This window comes from Hordeum vulgare, chromosome 5H (genome assembly GCF_904849725.1).
Source record: "Hordeum vulgare subsp. vulgare chromosome 5H, MorexV3_pseudomolecules_assembly, whole genome shotgun sequence".
Lineage (NCBI taxonomy): Eukaryota > Viridiplantae > Streptophyta > Magnoliopsida > Poales > Poaceae > Hordeum > Hordeum vulgare.
Window position 1 is genome coordinate 9,773,298 of NC_058522.1, and position 19,683 is coordinate 9,792,980.

At 44.2% G+C, this 19,683-nt stretch overlaps 1 protein-coding gene across 2 annotated transcripts; it reads right to left on the minus strand.

Moving 5' to 3' along the window:
* Window positions 1–1,371: 1,371 nt before the first annotated feature.
* LOC123453172 lies at window positions 1,372–10,846 on the minus strand. 2 transcript variants are annotated; one of them, XM_045129942.1, is made up of 19 exons: window positions 10,737–10,846; window positions 10,195–10,339; window positions 9,996–10,080; window positions 9,517–9,619; window positions 9,350–9,434; window positions 8,628–8,711; window positions 8,516–8,545; window positions 8,329–8,432; window positions 7,255–7,360; window positions 5,704–6,128; window positions 5,407–5,488; window positions 5,064–5,240; window positions 4,937–4,990; window positions 3,964–4,056; window positions 3,809–3,874; window positions 3,653–3,699; window positions 2,853–3,524; window positions 2,207–2,715; window positions 1,372–1,896 (listed from the first exon to the last, which is right to left on the minus strand). In XM_045129942.1, the coding sequence occupies exons 2-18, from the start codon at window positions 10,309–10,311 to the stop codon at window positions 2,325–2,327; spliced, it is 2,721 nt and encodes a 906-aa protein (XP_044985877.1). In that variant the 5' UTR covers window positions 10,312–10,339; window positions 10,737–10,846; the 3' UTR covers window positions 1,372–1,896; window positions 2,207–2,324. The 2 variants fall into 2 exon arrangements, with proteins under 2 accessions (XP_044985877.1, XP_044985876.1); XM_045129941.1 differs by having other exon boundaries at window positions 1,372–1,902.
* Between the last annotated feature and the right edge of the window lie 8,837 nt (window positions 10,847–19,683).

Below are 19,683 nucleotides of genomic sequence, written 5' to 3' on the forward strand. Positions count from 1 at the left end.
GGACCCGTCGGTTGGTCAATGAAGCTCTCGCGTAAGGTTGACGCCGAGCACGTGTTGTACGTCGAGCGTCGTCCAGCGAGATTCGTCATGGGCAGGTAGTACGACCGCCTCCACTGTTCCCCACGCCGAGTGCAGTAATGGTGTGGGAGTGTGACAGTCAGACACTATGCTAGGTGATGGATCAGAGCCGGGGTAGGTCAGCGGCGTGGCCGCCGACGCTCGTACCTGCCGGACACTCCGATCCAGTACCTTTGCTGACGTGTAGTTGCCTTTAATCGTAAGGTCTCATCCTGACCTACGATCTAATGTGACTTGTGATCCCCGGCCGGCTAACCTGCTTGGCTAGCCGGCTGGACTGACCAAGCCGGTCGGGAAGAGGTAACTGTCTCGACTATAGCCGGCAGGGGTTGTCTGGTTAGCCAGAGAGATGGCCGCCTCGTCCTCCAGCCGGTAGGCGCGGCCTCGCCGGCCAGAAGACTTTGGCCTTGGGAAACTCTGTTTATTCATATCCTTTGGGCAGGAAATGAAGGAGTAGGCTCTATGAGCCTACCCGGGGTTATCCCCCCGACAAGATAATTGTAAGATGCAAAATAAAATCAAATCAAATAAATGGCAGAAAGGTGTTGGAGGTTTTGGCAATGTGTTGTGAATAGACCCGGGGGGCGTAGCTTTCCCTGGTGACATCTCTCATGAAAATAAGCATACGATGGGTAAACAAATTACTTAGACATCTCTCATGAAAATAAGCATATGGTGGGTAAACAAATTATTATTGGGCAATTGATAGAAGAGCGGATAGTTATGCAATTTGCATGGAAATGATCATGTAAATATAGGCATCACGTCCATAAACAAATAGGTCGACTCCTATCTGCACCTATTACTATTACTTCACTTCAAGAACGCTTCTATGCTTGCCTCTCTACATATAAAGTTCATGACAAACGAAGTAATGCTTGGAGTAAGATAACATGATGTTGACAAAGTAAGCTCAACCAATATGAATAAACCCCATCTTTTACCCTTAGTAACAGCGACACAAAGACGCAACTTGTCCCCTTCTGTCACTGGGATATTAAAACTCGTCAGGTTGAACCTACTACAACACATCTTTCTCACCGAAGAAATATAAATATAAATCTAGTTGGCCAAACTATTTCAATAGATCTGATAGAATTACGAAACTGTCATAATCAGCCACATAAGAATCATATTATATACAATTCTTGGCCAGACTATGGAGTCACCAGGCACTAGATTGCCTGCCTGCACTGTCAAGGTCACTATTCAATTACGGAGCAGGCTGGTTACTCCGGAATAAGTAGCGCAAAAATAAGATCGACCTGGCAGATGGTGGATTATGACCCTCCAAAACCGAACAAATCTTTTCCACAGCCCTCTATATATATGTTGTACATTCTGTTTTTGCCAAACTCACTTGCTTCTGTCGATTATACACCAAAGTAACCAACAATCTGAAGCACAGCCTCACCAAAAGCTAAACTGACAAATCATATAAATCGAGACATGAAAACCCTATAAATAAAATCTTAAAGATCGAGACATGAACACTTATGTCCACGGCTCAGCAATGGAAAGTAATCTTGTGTACATTATTCATATGCTAAAACACTTGACCAGTTACGAGCTCTAGAAGCCTTTTGGACCGCAGAGACAAAAGGAGGACCGCAGAGACAAAAGGAGGGAAAAAAAGAGGGCAAACATTAATATGTACAGCATGATGAGCTTTAAGCTGCTAGGCCTTTTCTCTTGAACCATTTCCTTTTGCGTTTAGACTATCTGGCTCTTCCTCGACCTCTACCGAAGCTACAGATGCCACTGCACGCGCTGACCAACATAATATTCGAAACAAGCATCTCCCCGAGAACAATCATGCTGTCCCTGAAATACCATTATAAGAAACTCAGCAGCACAATCAACCAAAAGCCTGATAACAGGCCTATTAAAAAGTAGAATAACATAATGTGCATGCTGTATGGAAGATAAAGCTCATATTGTTCCTGGTCATATTCCATAGAAACTTCCTAATCATGTGTTAAAAGGGTGTTTGTGTTGAAGTGTATATGTGGATTGCCTAGCCTTTTCCATCAGTTCGGACTTTTGGTTGCGTTGACTAGTGCATGAAGCTCAACAGTTTGGAGCTCAATAATTCAAACGGCATGGATAAAAGAAATTCAGGACTTACACAGGATAACGTTGCTTTCCATCCTTTTTCGGCAGCCTCTAGTCTAGGAATAAAGAACAAACGCACAATACTGCAAAAGGAGACCACATGCACTTGAGCAGGAAAGTCCCACTAGCTTCTATACTGGGGAGACGGAGAGCAGGAACTCTGGCATCAACCTCTGCAGCAGTATGCCGCAGAAGGGGCAACGAGGAACAGCAGGTGCTGAACAGAGTGACGATTCATCATCAGGATCAACAGCACCCAACAGAGGAGATGTCTTCATGGCGAAATAGGTCTCGGGCACAAGCTTATCAACCATTCCTCCACAACATACACAGTACCAGGTCGGTTCCAGAACAGAGCATAAGCGCATCGATGCCAAGCATCTCGAGAGCTTGTGCCTTTCGGTGGGAACAATAGCAGGATCGACGCTTCCACACAAGGCTATGTCAGGTGACTCGAAGTGAACCGGTGCGGAGCAATAGGCACATGTTTCTTCAGCCGAGTATTCACAAACAGAGTTGATCCTGCAACAGAAAAACAATTTAAAGAAGATATACTGAATGCCCAGTTCTACAATTTAACATATTACTTTAGGTCCTTGATGAAGTAATGGAATCAGCTTAGATTTAGATGAACAATAAGTCTAGCAAAACCTGAATACCTGCTTCCAAGGCGTTTAATTGTCGAACAGAGAGACCTGAGCTGATTATGCACTCCTCCACTGTTCATAGACACCCAAGAAAGCATCTGGGCAACACCAACAGGAAACCACATGTTTTCAGCACATGCGCCCTTGCGAAAATATGACATTCGATTCAAGACAGCCGCAAAAGTGAAAGCCACAAGTCTCTCTCGTAGCTCTCTTTCGCTGCTCAACAGAAGACTGCTCCACAAATCAGTTGACGTGCTATTACCATTTTCTCCAGCAGGATCACGAAGCATTACTTTCCTACAAATGATATTCAGCAGGTGTAGCTTCCGCGAGCTGAGATTTGACATCATGTCCTTTCTACACTGACACAGGGTATCGATAGAAACACGTTGTTGATCATCTGAAAACAAATCTGAGACCCATTTATGCATTAGTGTCTCCAGAAATGCTGGTGCAGATTTCATGAGCACTTGTAAAGCAACTATGACATCCCATAACACAAGTCCGGTTTCACATTTTTCATAATTCTTCAATGACCAAAGAATGTTGGAACCCCACCATAAGAAGTTTGTCTCGGATGACTTTGCAGGTTGTTTGCTGGAGATATAAATGTCCTTGTTTAGTGAAATGCCAAGGAACTGACCACCAATCCAAATGAACTCAACCACTGCCTTTTGTGTCCTGTTGTTTTTGTCACCAAAATGTTACCATGATGAACTGATAATGGACTTTTATCTCAAAGCAGTCAATACATGAAGATTTCTATTACAAGACTCTAGTACTTCCTATACTAAGCTCATAAATAATACCTGGCTTGATACATCTGATCTAGCATATTTGGGTCCAAGCTGCGGACCTGAAAGAGACGATATACATCAATTAGTGTAGCTTATGTACACAAGCTCAAGTGCAAAAGTCGCAGTTGAGCAACATATGTCAGATTTAAGGAACAACCTACAGCATACCACAGCAATCATTACTTCTCCAGGTGCAAGTGTAAGACCAAAGCATTGATGAGATACTACTGAGAGCTGCATGAAAATTTGAGATACCAGTTAGTATGATACAAGCTCACACATTCAGGAAAAAGGAGAAGGTCGACAAGGAGTCTCAGTTTTACATCTATCGACTCTTTTAGCTCTGGGAAATTTGTGTGCACGGGAACTTCTTCAAGTTGATTCTTTTCAAAGATCCAACAGCGTGCAGAATTATCCTGATAAAGATGGAAAATTTGCAGAATCCGCATGAAAAACAATGTTTAGGACGACACAAAATAATACTGTGCAGTATAATACCATTCAGGTGCAAGAAAAGAACATGGACATGGGAGTTATTATTAGAAGCATATTTGTGAAAAACTAAAGTAACTCCATCAAATACAGAAGGCATCAAAAGGGACTCGTAAAATTTAGCAGTTACAAGTTTGCGACAAAGCTTGGACAACAGTAACAAAAAGGTATCGGGATCAGCACAGTAGTACTACATAGCCAGCAATACTAATACAACATATGTCAGGGGACCAAGACAGCAGTCATTGACTAATTATCCATAACTAGGTCAAGTGGTTAACTAGCCTATTAGCTTGGGATAACTATCAACATAGATCCAGCACTCCGTTTACCTTCTCACTCATGTCCGCAAAGTTTCAGTTACTTGAACTAAACCCCCCACCACTCCAATGAGTTTCATTGGACCGTAATACACCCAGAGAAATACCGACATTACGACATAACATGCCATAGCAACATGTCATATGATGCCATTGACATGGGATGTTCACATGGTATTGGTTGTCAGTTGACATCGGTATCCATCTCACAATATTAGTAATGATTATGTTGTTAATTCTAGCATATTTGGAGGGTTTGAGTAACTTTAACAACCAAATTAGCACATACTACCCATACTACCATAGTAACAAAATTTGTTAGGACGCCAGATAGTAGTATTGCCACTCTCTGGGGGGGAGCTAAGGGACCGGCTAAGGTAACCTACTAGGAGCCAAGGGTAGAAGAGGACACAATTTCATGAATTTTTGTTTACCCTACCACAATCAAGAGGAATAATCACAGAGTTGCGACAAGTAAATGCACCTGACTGCAGCTGTATAAACAGTGGCCATCTAAACCCCATGATAAACCTGTCACCTATAGTAGTGTTGACAATTATTAGTTGAATTTTATTGGAGAGAAAAGACATTCGATTACAATGAAATTTTACCACTCGATCATGTGCATGACATTTACTGCTATTCTCAACTTTGTTGCTGCGCAGGTCCAATATCCATGTTTCCAGTGATCCAGATGCTCTTCCAACTGCCAAATTAACCTCATGTTGAGGCTGAGCTGGTGTGGACAATGAAATTGATGAGACAGGAGCTGATGAATTAGTGGTCACCTGGAAAGAGGAACATTTCAGAATTGAGTATATAATTAGAGCAGCCACAGCAATTAAGCTAAAGACAAGCATCCCTATATTCATTGGATGTTACATCAATTAGTCTCCAATATCCACCTATATGCATCAAATAAACACAGGTACAAAGATGTTGCTTAATATGTACCTCTGCAACTGACGAAAATGACAGTTCTTTTCCATCTGAACATTGATTCAATCCTTCCATATCACCTGACCATATCTTCACACTGAAAAAAGTTCATGGAAAATCATTGATCGCACAGGTTCTATGCTGCTGATCTAGCATCCAGGACTTCTTGTGAAATAACACAAAACATCTTATTTCTAATTATTTAAACATAGCTACCCTTTTCCACATGTCATGAATCAAGGTCAATGAAACCATTTAAAGACAAACGATAAGGTTGCAACATTTATAAAGGATAAGTATAAATGTGTTTACCTTCCATCTGAGCATCCAGTTGCTAAAAGCAATGAAGACATTGAAGACCTTGAACATGAAACTTCCCAGCTCATGGCACAAACCGATGAATTATGAGCTTGAAGAACGCCAACGAATATTGGATCTTTGGTAACAGTGCAAACATTTAATGTGTAGTGCTTGGGCTTATATAGTTTCCAAAATGAAACATCCCCAGACTTCGAGCCAACAGCAAGAATGCACCAATGAGAAATAGAAGTGTGTGATAGCAAAACTGGTGACCATGCAACTACGAGAGAAGACAAAAGTGCATTGCGATGTGAATATTGTTTTGCTGTGATCAGAGGAGGAAGTTTGTTTTCTCCATTGCAAGATAATGCTTCTTTGGTATTTTGTGAGCCAGCTTGCGCAATTACGACAGCCATTTCATGCACAGGCATGTCAATCTGGAATCACAATTGGGCCCAAGTTAAACCCAGAATCAGAAGAATTGACAAAATGAAATTTTTTCTATGCCTTTGCTCTAGAAGCACACTTCTCATTGTCCTTGCCAGAATGGCACATATTTGGATGACAGTTGGACAAAATGACACTGTTTTTTTTCTCATTTTTTCATTGAGTCAATGTCAGAGTTTTTAGGACGAAAATGTTCCTGGTATTTTTGTTGTAGCCTGCCCCCATTTCGATCTAAGAAAGACCGATCGATCAATTAGGGCCAGTACGTGCAACCTGGAGAGAAGAAAAAGCAGAGAGGCGTCGCGCTGCTGGGCTTTACCCCGACCTCACTCATCTCATGAACGTTACATTGCCAAAATGTTGATGACATCAAAAAGACAACAGGCAGCAAGCAACTGCGACACTCGGTGCTACAGACAGAGGAGCAACAGCCAAACATCAACAGCCTACAAGTACCTTCAGTGAGCAGAGAAAGTAGCGCCTGGCTGGGGCCAGTTGCACCACCAATACACAAGTTGGCAGAACCTAGAAGTCGCCGCTGTCCTCAGCACGCACAGAAACGGACGGCTGAGAAGGGCACCTCAGCACGCCCCTCGCCTGTCGGCTGCTCCCTGTCCACCACAGCACCCAAGCCTCACGTGCTCCGGGGCAGCCACCGCATGGCCTAGTTCCAGGTACCATCGGCTGAGACAGACAGAGGAGGGACGGCGGCAAGCTAGAGGGAGGGACGCGGCGAGGCAGCAGCGAGGGGCGGAACAAGGTGACGGGCGGCCGGGGAAAGGCGAGGAGAGGAGTCGATCGATTTTGATCAATCCGATCGCTTCTAAAACCGGTTCTGACCGATTTGATCAGGAGATGCACAGGGAGTTAGACCAGAGGGCATATCCATCCAACAAATTCTGATATGTGGTCGTAAAACACAAAAATGAGAAGAAAAAATAACACAAACTGTGTCATTTTGTCTACTTGTCATCCAAATATGTGTCATTTTGGCAAAGACAATGGAATGTGTGCCTTTGAAGCGAAATCAAAGAAAAACTGTGTCATTTTGTCAAATTTCTCAAATAAATCGAGTTAAACTGAACATAAGCCTACATATCAACATGTAAAAACTACCTTTTTCGCAGGCATCTTCGCTAATGTAGGGCATGGATTCAGAGAGAAGTCTGCATCCTTTGAAGTATCATCTCCATCATCATCATCATAAACATAGCCTTCAACTCTACAGTCGGTCAAAATCCACTTCGAATAATTCAGGCACAAAATTATTTTGGATGATTGTTCAGGCACAATATAAGAATGCTAGAAGGCCACCAACAAATGGTGGCATTTCAAATGAAAATAAAATAAATCAGTTAAAAACCAAAACGTATGCTAGTAAAAATGTGGCATGATGGGTTTGAAAGTTGAAACCGAACACCCCTTATTTATGTGTGGCAGATGAGGCTGATATATCAACAGTTGGCACTGGATAATAGCTAACATGAATAGATTTTTAGCAATTGCGTGCACCCTTAGCTTGACTTACCTTATTTCTCACATTAACTATCAATACTACAACAGAAAAGCGTGCATAGCTTTCCCATTGCAGTGTAAATTTATAACCACACAAGGTGACATGCACTCCTTTATATAATGAGCAAGCTTTAGGTGCTTTGTAAACATGGCCAAAACTTTGAATGCTCCTTTTTAATTCTACCAAAAGAGATGTCAATGCTTATTGCTGAAGCTCGACATAGCTAAAGCCTTAGATACTGTGGCGTGGTCTTTCCTTTTCGAGCTCCTTAGATATAAGGGCTGTGGTGCTCTGTTACTGCAATCTACTAACTTCTTATGATTGGAGGCCATCATTGCTCACTAAGCATTGGACTTCACTCACAGAGAAAATGCCTAATGCAATAAAGGTACAATCTGTCTCCCAGAAAGCAAGTGTTGAAAGTGTGAGGCCCAGAGCAAACTTCTAAACCCATCGTTCTCTAGAGTTGCTGTTAGTATGATCTAGAACTGTACTGGTATGCAAATCTTTTCACACAAACTACTATCCCGTCTATCGAGCCACTAAGGCATGTGAATCAATCTTATTATTTTGCTTGAACTAACCCCTTTGGATTATCTTGTTATTTCAAAACTTGGTTATGTTTTCAGTGAAAATTGTAAAGCTTTGATGATTTAACAGACAGTACCATTCACCTTACTGGCTTCCTTTTTCTCCGTCCAGGACCCCTTTGAGAAAGAGGTTCTTGCAATTCACCGGCATATCCTGTGTCCAGTGTGTGCTTGTTATTTAACTTTTCCTATTATATGAAGGGGAAAAATCATGGCGATATTCTATGATAATCAAGAAAACCACTCAGTGCTCAAGTGGAAGGGAGCATACCTGAGGAGCGTGGTCAGTATTTGCCTTTTCCTAATGTATGAGAGAAAACTGTCAACAACAAAATTCTTAAATAATCAGGGAAACCTCGGTGCTCAGGTGGAAGGGAGCGTACCTGAGGAAATGAATCTGGACCATCATCCTCTCCAAAGTTAATATTTTTGTAATAGTTAAACAACAATTGAGATATATCCGCAACCTAACCAGCAGATTAGGAGTTGATGAGCATACTTGTAGTTGCGGCCTAGACCACGTGATAACTCCACAATGACAGAAGAAAATAAAATTTAATGAAAACAGGAAATATTAATTTTGGCAAGAACAAACTTGTGGGAGATTTAATAAAAATGAAAAAAAAAAACTATGACCCAAAATTGTAATGTACAAGTTTCTTTTGTTTGTAACAGGTGAAAAAAAGGTACTACCTCCGTCCAAGTGTATAGGGCATGCGCGTAGTTCTAGGTTGTCAATTTAACTAGCTAAATATATATTATATGTGATAAAAATTACATATTCAGAAACTACATTCCCACATGAATCTAATGGTATATTTTTTATTACATATAATATATATTTAGCTAGTTAAATTGATAACCTAGAACTACGTGCATGCCCTATACACTTGAATGGAGGTAGTATTAACATATAAAACTTGACTGCAAACTAGGTGAAGCTGTTAATGGTGAGCTATTGATATAAAAAAAATTATAGGGTCCATATGCATATGGATCATGCAAACTTTAATCCCAAGTACACAAAAAAAAAAGAGAAATGTGACGGGTACCGATTCTAACTCCAGATGTCTTAATATGAACTAATTTAGCCAAACAGGTTTACCTTAATCCAGTCATCACAAAATTCAGAAACTGGTGAGCGGTAAAGATTCACGTGACCATCAACAGTACAGACAGCCAACAAACAACTGAAATAATGATCCATATAAACAAAAATATTAGGCAAAAAGATGAATACATGAATTTAATATATCAGTCAACAGAAATTACCCAGAATTTGGAGCAAATCCTTGTTGGGACCATGAAACTGACCGTGCACACGGTTCAGTATCACGGGCTAAGGATGTAGGCACTAAACTTGGTTCAAAGAGATCTGCAAACGTTGAGAACATTTCAAATGAAACAAGAATTGCTATTTTCCAGTTATCATAAAGCAGGCAACTTCTTAAATGTCATCCAGATACTTTCACTGTAGTCCGTCGAAAACAAGTACTGTAGTATTTCCACTTCATTTGAACAGCATACTAGCATATCCTATTCTCACTGCAATATAGATGTTAACAAACTTCTTACTACAGAACAACTGAACAATCTTCAATATTTCTGACAGAACGAACAGCTAAACAAGTCACTAAATTCCTCGTTTCAAAAGACTCTCAGGATGGAATGATTATTTCACCTCATTGTGCCTGTCAAACTGCATGAGTGCTCTACTAACATGTGCAATACACATTCAACTTAGGACCTACCTTCCCTGTTGACCACTCCAATGGGAAAAGGATCCCTAGGGCGAAGCACAACGAGTCCGCGAGGCCCGTCGAGTGCCGCCGGGTTCTACAAGAAAACCATGACGAATAAAAGGTCAACCCAACAGATTGATTAATTATCATAATGACTGAAGAGTGGAAGTGAATGCAGCACACAATAGGGCGCTGAAATTGCCCGTACCAGGATCGTGACGATGTGGCCAGAGGCAACGGCCACCAAGTTGTCGCTTGACCAAGTGATGGCGTCTGGATAGGACGGGGAGGCAATCAGGGTGGCGGCCTGGTAATGCGGAGCCATGGCCAGAGAAACCTTAGAGCATCAAACCCTGCAAAACGTATGCCATGTGATGACTTGTGCTGGTTGACATTGCATTCATGCGATTATAGTCCAGAACCAGAATCACCTGGAGCTAATTTCAAGTTCATAAGCTAAAAAAGGTTTGAGCTTTGCTAGGGATACGGTGTCCGTTACAGAGTCGCATCAGTCGGAGGCCAGGAAAATGTTGCGCGAACAGGGAAAGGGGCGGGGAGCGAACGATGTTACGACGACGGCTATGGCGATCTCCTAGGCTGGGCGCGCGAGCGGCGGGCGGTCTCCGTTCTCGGCCCCCGCCGCCCCCCGTTCTCCGGTGCCACCTCCGCCACCGCTCGCGCAGAGAGAGAGAGGGAGAGAGAGGGGGGGGGCAGGGCATCCCTGAGAGATAGATGAGAGGAGGCACTGACCTAAGGCTCGCCGTCAACTACGCGTGGCCGTCGCCGCCGCCGACGCCGACGCCGAGAGAGAGGGGATTCGTGAGCAAGGTTTTGTTTTTACGAGAAGGCCATCAATCGGTTGGAAATTAGAAACAGGGCCCTCACGTCCTCTCAAGTGAATGAACAGTAAAACCAGAAGAAGAAGGAAAAAAAAGTCGAAACATCTGTTTTTCTTAAAAAAATAAGGGCATTGATCTGCGCCGACGCGTCGTCCGAAACTTTCGGCCGGTCATGCGCGAGCCGTCAGATCAAACCTTGTTTGACCGTCAGATCAAGTCATACAGCAAAAACCGTCCATAGTAACAAAAACAAGCAACGATGTAGCAATTGCGGTCACGGATGCAGCAAAATCATCGTCGCGAGGTCGCAACACCGCCTTGATGGATGTAGCAAAAAAGTTCGTTGGTAATAGCAAAATACAACTACGGCACGAGGACAAAGGCGGAGGCTAAAACCGACGAAGCGAGCAGCCAACGCGAGCGAGCATCGGCCATGCGGGCGGTCGACGGGGCAGGCACCGGTGATGCGGGGCGGCAGCAGCGCAGGGGTGGCAAACAGCGCAGGGGCAGAGTGGCGGTTAGATCAAAGGGATCGCGCGGATCGCACGCCGACCGACCTGACCGTTCGGCCGGCGGACTAGACGTAAATGTTTCCTAGAACATGAACATACATACCCTTAACGAGCATGAAAAAAATCTCTTTTTTGCGAAAGAACATGAAAAAAAATTAAGGAAACAACGCACATTATGATCTTGACAAGAAAAAAAATGCTACAGGAAAAGCTACTTTTCATAGAATAGATTATGGGGCTGCTACGCGTCCATCGACGGATGATGTTTAGTAAACATCCGTCACCTGGACGACCGTCCAATCCGCGCACGGGGCTCCGTCCGGGCATCTAGTGATTCATGAAACAACGGTCGAGTTGCAGAAACAATTGCTTTGTTGCAAGAAAAAATAAACTTTGGACCCATTAATTCTTGAAACAACGGTCGAGTTCTAGAAAAATCGCTTTGTTGCAGAAAAAAATTCCTTTGTCTTTCTGCAACATTGGTACTATTGCGTGAGAAAATTTTGCAACAAAGGTCATGTTGCAGAAACTTTTGCAACTGAACTCAAGTTGCAAAAAAAAATTGCAACCCTCCGTGGTGCGGCTTGCCGCCTGCGGAGGGCCAGCCGACGTCGGGGTCGAGCAGCTGGTGGCGCGGGCGATGGGGGAGGGTGGGGGAGGGGAGGACCGGCCGGCATGGGGGCGGAGGGGTTGCCGGCAGGAGCAACTGACAGCGGCATGCGTTGGTTCGCCGGAGTCAGAGGCGAGCGGCTGGCGGCACAGGGAGTGGGGGTAGAGGAGGGCCGGCCGACGTCGTGGCGGAGGGACTGCGACAGGAGCGGCCAGCATCGGGGGCGATGGGCCGGCCGGCGTCGGGGGCGAGCGGGCACGCCGTCGCCCTCCCAGATCCGGTAACCACCTCCTCCTTCTAGCGAGTGCGAGCATGCCTAGCTTGAGGACCGTTCCTGAAACAACGCTCCAGTTTTAGGAAACGGTCTCGTTAAGTCTCTGCTCCGTTGACGCGCGGACACGATCTAGTCGTCGGATGTAGCAAGATCAACGGACGAGGAGACGACGGATAGATCATCCGGATCAACCGGTGTAAGAGTTTTTCATAGATTATGTTCTATTCTCCCGAAAGATCACAATATGTGTTGCCTTCTTATGAAAATTTACACACGTGTTGGAGACACAAACATATTTAGTAATGTATAATTTTATTTTAGTTATTTTGGAGAAGCCAAAACGATGCCGTGTCATTAACTTCATTCTCAAAAAGAATAAACTTACGTCGTAGTTGTATCATAAACTAATGATTGCGAAATAAAAAATTGTTTTTTTTTTGCAGGAAATCGATAATCTGATTAGGTGGCATCCAGCCAACTCTAGTGGATTATTCTTGCTCATGCGCAAACCCGTTTGATTCATGATTACCTTTATTCAAATATAAATCGTGTCAAAATCCCTGATTCACCTTTCTACATTCTTCAAACATTAGAGCATCCACGTGAAATGGCATGACACTATCACTAGTGGAGAACGGGCCTTTGGCCGGGACCCTGGGCCGGGACTAAAGGCCACGCCGGGACTAAAGGCCCGGCCACGTCGCTTCAATTCTCAATGCCTCCCGCGAGGCTTTAGTCCCGGCCCGTAAGGAGCCTTTAGTCCCGGTTCGTGTTCCAAACCGGGACTAAAGGGCTACGCGGTGGGCAGCCCGTATGTGCGCCACCTTTAGTCCCGGTTTGTGTATCAAACCGGGACTAAAGTCATCTGTCTATATATAGCACAGCCCCCCTCTCCCCTCTTCCTTGCATTTTTCTTGGATGGAGGATTGTGGGTGTGTGCTAGCTCTCCACTTTTTTTGATGCACTAGAGGTGTTTGTTGAAATGTGTGTTAGAGCGATGCCGCTTCAGTTCACCGAACACAACTACGATATGATATGCTTGAGCCACGCTTAAACCTCTTCCTCTTTATTTCTACTTATTCTAAAAGGTTAGCAACTATATTTCCTCGTTTAGACCGTGTGGTACTAATTTTTAGGATCGTGATTGTATTTGATATACTGTCGTATAACACAGATGAGCCATTCATGGATGTACGGTGATCGATGCACAACCGCTTATAGAGAAGGCGTGCATTCTTTTCGAGATGCAGCCGATGCGAACAAGCATGGTCGTGGCTATATGTTTTGTCCATGTGTTGAATGTCGAAATGAGAAGGATTACACTTCCTCAAGAGTCATTCAGAGCCACCTGCTTCGGTCCGGTTTTATGTCGAGCTATAATGTTTGGACCAAGCACGGAGAAAGAGGGGTTATGATGAAAAACGACGATGAAGAAGAAGAGAACGATGATGACAACTACCGATCTATGTTCCCTGAGTATGCTGATACCGCAATGGAAGACAATGAAGAAGAAGATCAGGATGAAGAACGGGAACCAGATGAGCCCGCTGATGATCTTGGCCGGGTCATTTCTGATGCACGGAGAGGTTGCGACACAGAAAAGGAGAGGTTGCAGTTCGAGCAGATGTTACAGGACCACAACAAATTGTTGTACCCAACTTGTGAAGATGGCCAGAAGAAGCTGGGTAGCACACTGGAATTGCTGAAGTGGAAGGTAGAGACCGGTGTGACTGACTTGTCATTCGAAAAGTTGCTGGTACTGATGAAGAAGATGCTTCCAAGAAAGAACGAATTGCCCGCCAGCACGTACGAAGCAAAGAAGCTTGTCTGCCCTCTAGGATTAGACGTGCACAAGATACATGCATGCCCTAATGACTGCATCCTCTACCGCGGTGAGAAGTACGAGAATATGGATAAATGCCCAGTATGCACTGCATTGCGGTATAAGATCAGAAAAGATGACCGTGGTGATATTGAGGGCGAGCCACCCAGGAATAGGGTTCCTGCCAAGGTGATGTGGTATGCTCCTATAATACCACGGTTGAAACGTCTGTTCAGAAATAAAGATCATGCGAAGTTGTTGCGATGGCACATGGAAGATCGTGTGAAAGACGATAAGTTGAGCACACCGCTGATGGTTGGCAGTGGAGAAAAATCGAGAGGGAGTTCCCGAGATTTGCAGCTAACGCAAGAAACTTATGGTTAGGTCTGAGTACAGATGACATGAATCCTTTTGGGGAGCAGAGTTGCAGTCACAGCACCTGGCCCGTTACTCTATGTATCTACAACCTTCCTCCTTGGTTGTGCATGAAGCGGAAGTTCATTATGATGCCAGTGCTTATCCAAGGTCCAAAGCAACCCGGCAACGATATTGATGTGTACCTAAGGCCATTAGTTGATGAACTTTTACAGCTGTGGGCCGAACCAGGTGTACGTGTGTGGGACGAGCACAAACAAGAGGAATTTGACCTTCGAGCGTTTCTTTTCGTAACCATCAATGATTGGCCTGCTCTTAGTAACATTTCAGGACAGTCAAACAAGGGATACAATGCATGCACGCACTGTTTGGATCAGACAGAAAGTATATACCTGGACAAATGTAGGAAGAATGTGTACCCGTACAATCATCGTTTTCTTCCGCCCAAGCATCCCTTAAAGAAAAAAGGCAAGCATTTCAATGGCAAGGCAGAACCCCGGGGGAAGCCTGTCATCCGTACTGGTGTTGAAGTATTTGATATGGTCAAAGATTTAAAAGTAATCTTTGGAAAGGGTCCTGGCAGCCAACCTGTTCCTAACGGCCCTGATAAGCGCGTACCCATGTGGAAGAAGAAATCTATATTTTGGGAGCTACCCTACTGGAAAGTCCATGAGGTCCGCTCGGCAATCGACGTGATGCACCTGATGAAGAATCTCTGCGTGAATATTCTAGGCTTCCTGGGCTTGTATGGGAAGTCAAAAGATACACCGAAAGCACGGGAGGACCAGGAACGTCATAAAGGAAGAGATGGCATGCATCCAGGGCAGTTTCAAGGGCGTGCCAGCTACGCTCTTACTAAGGAAGAGAAGGAAATCTTCTTTGAAGTCCTTTTCAGTATCAAGGTCCCGACTGGCTTCTCGTCGAATATAAAGGGAATCGTAAATATGAAAGACAAAAAATTTCAAAACCTAAAGTCTCATGACTGCCACGTGCTTATGACGCAATTGCTTCCGGTTGCATTGAGGGGAATTCTACCGGAAAATGTTCGCCTGGCAATTGTGAAGGTATGTGCATTCCTCAATGCAATTTCTCAGAAGGTAATCGATCGAGAAAGTCTATCAGGGTTACAGATTGATGTGGTCCAATGTCTGGTCAGCTTTGAGTTGTTGTTCCCGCCATCCTTCTTCAATATAATGACAAACCTCCTAGTTCACCTAGTCGAAGAGATTAGAATTCTCGGTCCTGTGTTTCTACACAATATGTTCCCCTTCGAGAGGTTCATGGGAGTCTTAAAGAAATATGTTCGTACCGTGCTAGGCCAGAAGGAAGCATCTCCAGGGGCTATGGAACAGAGGAGGTCCTTGAGTTTTGTGTGGACTTCTCTTCCGGACCTTAAGCCAATTGGTGTTCCTGAATCTCGGTATGAGGGTAGGCTGACAGAAAAAGGCACACTAGGAAGGAAAGCAAAAGTATGTATGGACGGGCATTTTTTCTCTCAAGCACACTACACAGTTCTACACAATTCCATCGTGGTGGCTCCGTATATCGTGAGACACAAGAATATTCTATGCTCCGAAAACCCGGGGAAGGCTGACTCTTGGATTAAAGGGGAACACGAGAAGACTTTCGGCAGTTGGTTGCAGACACATCTCATGAATGACGACACCGTTGGAGATGAGCTGTACTATTTGGCCAGGCCACCATCTTCGACTATATGTACTTTCCAAGGGTATGAGATAAATGGGAATACATTTTACACGGTTGCCCAAGATAAAAAGAGCACCAACCAAAATAGTGGTGTCCGCTTTGATGCAACAGACGAGAATGGACACTGTTTGGAAACATATTACGGGTACATAGAGGAGATATGGGAACTTGACTATGGACCTACTTTTAAGATCCCTTTGTTTTGGTGCAAATGGGTGAAGCTGACAGGAGGCGGGGTAGTTGTAGACCAAAAGTACGGCATGACAACAGTGGATCTCAACAATCTTGCGTACATGGACGAACCATTTGTCCTAGCCAATGATGTCGCTCAGGTTTTTTATGTGAAGGACATGTCTACAAAAACGAGAAAAAGAAATTAGCAAAAGAAGATATCGTGCGATGAGCCAAAACGCCACATAGTTCTTTCAGGAAAAAAAACATCGTGGGAGTAGATGACAAGACAGACATGTCAGAAGATTATAATAAGTTTCATGAAATTCCGCCCTTCAAAGTGAAAACTGACCCAAGCATCCTAGTGAATGATGAAGATTCTCCATGGCTACGACCCAGAAGAAAACAGAAATAATAGATAGGAATATTGGTGCAATAATGTAATAATGTATTAAACCTTTTATGTAATGCATGTATGGAATGTACTAAATTTCAAACACTTTTTATTTTCATAGTTTTGTCAAATTCTCAAATACGCAAAAAGAATTTTAATAAACCTTTGTAAGAGATGAGTTCTCGTTCGAAATTGTTGAAATATTGTGATGTGCCTTTGAATGGTGTATTTTAAACACACAAAAAGTATGGAGTTCAAATAAGTTCAAAAAACCATATTATGAAATTAAATATTATCATTGGCGATTCATCTCTATTATGAAATTAAATATATCAAAAAACCATTGCAGAACATATGACCAAATTAATACAAGTTCATCATCACATTAAAGTCAAAGAACAGTAGTGATCAAATGTTATTATTGCAAAAAATAAATACATAAAGTTCTCTCATAAAACAACATACAACTATGTAAAACGTTTAAATAAAACAAAAAATGTGATCAAAATCGCAACTAAGGTAACAATTGACCCAACAACATAATGATACCAAGCCTCTTTATCAATGGCGTATTTTCTAATATTCCTAATCTTCAAGCGATCGACAATGGTGAGGACGGGCACGGGACGACACCCTACGCATGTGCAGACTCTAAGAAGTTAATTTGAGCATTTGAAATGAGCTACACTAGCAGTGACAAATGAAAGGATGAAGTAGCTAACCTTTTAAAACACTTGTGCAGTTGGTGCACGGCCAAACCTAGACAAATATTAAGGAAAATGGAGCTTGGAGGTCGAGCTTGGAGAGGAGAAAGGTTAAGTAGAGTGGCTCAGGCATTTCATCAAACACGTCATGTGCATGAACTAGAGTGGCAAGAGCATGGCATGGTCACACTTCAACAACCAAAAAACAGGGGATATGGTGGGCAGGGGCGAGGGTTTATATAGGCAACACTTTAGTCCCGGCTTTTGTCTAAAACCGGGACTAATAGCCCCTCGCCTGCCGCCTGCCGAGGAGGGGCTTTTGTCCCGGGCGTGGCTCTAACCGGGGCTAAAGACCCCCTTTAGTCCCGGTTGGAGCTCCGCACCGGGACTAAAGACCCCTGCTTTCCGCCTTTTGGTCTGCCGAAAAAGGGCCTTTAGTCCCGGGTCATGGCTCCACCCGGGACTAAATGTTGGAATTATGCCCTAGAGGCAATAATAAATATGGTTATTATTGTAATTCCTGTATCAAGATAATAGTTTATTATCCATGCTATAATTGTATTGAATGAAGACTCATTTACATGTGTGGATACATAGACAAAACACCATCCCTAGCATGCCTCTAGTTGGCTAGCCAGTTGATCGATGATAGTCAGTGTCTTCTGATTATGAACAAGGTGTTGTTGCTTGATAACTGGATCACGTCATTGGGAGAATCACGTGATGGACTAGACCCAAACTAATAGACGTAGCATGTTGATCGTGTCATTTTGTTGCTACTGTTTTCTGCGTGTCAAGTATTTATTCCTATGACCATGAGATCATATAACTCAGTGACACCGGAGGAATGCTTTGTGTGTATCAAATGTCGCAACGTAACTGGGTGACTATAAAGATGCTCTACAGGTATCTCCGAAGGTGTTAGTTGAGTTAGTATGGATCAAGACTGGGATTTGTCACTCCGTGTGACGGAGAGGTATCTCGGGGCCCACTCGGTAATACAACATCACACACAAGCCTTGCAAGCAATGTAACTTAGTGTAAGTTGCGGGATCTTGTATTACGGAACGAGTAAAGAGACTTGCCGGTAAACGAGATTGAAATAGGTATGCGGATACTGACGATCGAATCTCGGGCAAGTAACATACCGAAGGACAAAGGGAATGACATACGGGATTATACGAATCCTTGGCACTGAGGTTCAAACGATAAGATCTTCGTAGAATATGTAGGATCCAATATGGGCATCCAGGTCCCGCTATTGGATATTGACCGAGGAGTCTCTCGGGTCATGTCTACATAGTTCTCGAACCCGCAGGGTCTGCACACTTAAGGTTCGACGTTGTTTTATGCGTATTTGAGTTATATGGTTGGTTACCGAATGTTGTTCGGAGTCCCGGATGAGATCACGGACGTCACGAGGGTTTCCGGAATGGTCCGGAAACGAAGATTGATATATAGGATGACCTCATTTGATTACCGGAAGGTTTTCGGAGTTACCGGGAATGTACCGGGAATGACGAATGGGTTCCGGGAGTTCACCAGGGGGGCAACCCACCCCGGGGAAGCTCATAGGCCTTGGGGGAGACACACCAGCCCTTAGTGGGCTGGTGGGACAGCCCACAAGTGCCCTATGCGCCAAGGAGAAGAAAATCAAGAGAGAAAGAAAAAAAAAGGAGGAGGTGGGAAGGAAAGGGGACTCCCTCCCACCAAACCTAGTCCAACTCGGTTTGGGGGGGGGAGAGTCCTCCCCCTTGGACTCGGCCGACCCCCTTGGGGCTCCTTGAGCCCCAAGGCAAGGCCCCCTCCCTCCCACCTATATATACGGAGGTTTTAGGGCTGATTTGAGACGACTTTTCCACGGCAGCCCGACCACATACCTCCACGGTTTTTCCTCTAGATTGCGTTTCTGCGGACCTCGGGCGGAGCCCTGCTGAGACAAGGTCATCACCAACCTCCGGAGCGCCGTCACGCTGCCGGAGAACTCTTCTACCTCTCCGTCTCTCTTGCTGGATCAAGAAGGCCGAGATCATCGTCGAGCTGTACGTGTGCTGAACGCGGAGGTGCCGTCCGTTCGGTACTAGATCGTGGGACTGATCGCGGGATTGTTCGCGGGGCGGATCGAGGGACGTGAGGACGTTCCACTACATCAACCGCGTTCTCTAACGCTTCTGCTGTACGGTCTACAAGGGTACGTAGATCACTCATCCCCTCTCGTAGATGGACATCACCATGATAGGTCTTCGTGCTCGTAGGAAAATTTTTGTTTCCCATGCGACGTTCCCCAAC

What these genes read in the sequence shown, in the direction of transcription:
- LOC123453172 (XM_045129942.1), bottom strand. Translation starts at nt 10,311, where the DNA reads ATGGCTCCGCATTACCAGGCCGCCACCCTGATTGCCTCCCCGTCCTAT. An exon ending in GTTTATACAGCTGCAGTCAG is followed by an intron (nt 4,057 to 4,936) that starts GTGCATTTACTT and finishes CATCTTTATCAG; the next exon opens with GATAATTCTGCACGCTGTTG. An exon ending in GATCAGATGTATCAAGCCAG is followed by an intron (nt 3,525 to 3,652) that starts GTATTATTTATG and finishes CAAAAACAACAG; the next exon opens with GACACAAAAGGCAGTGGTTG.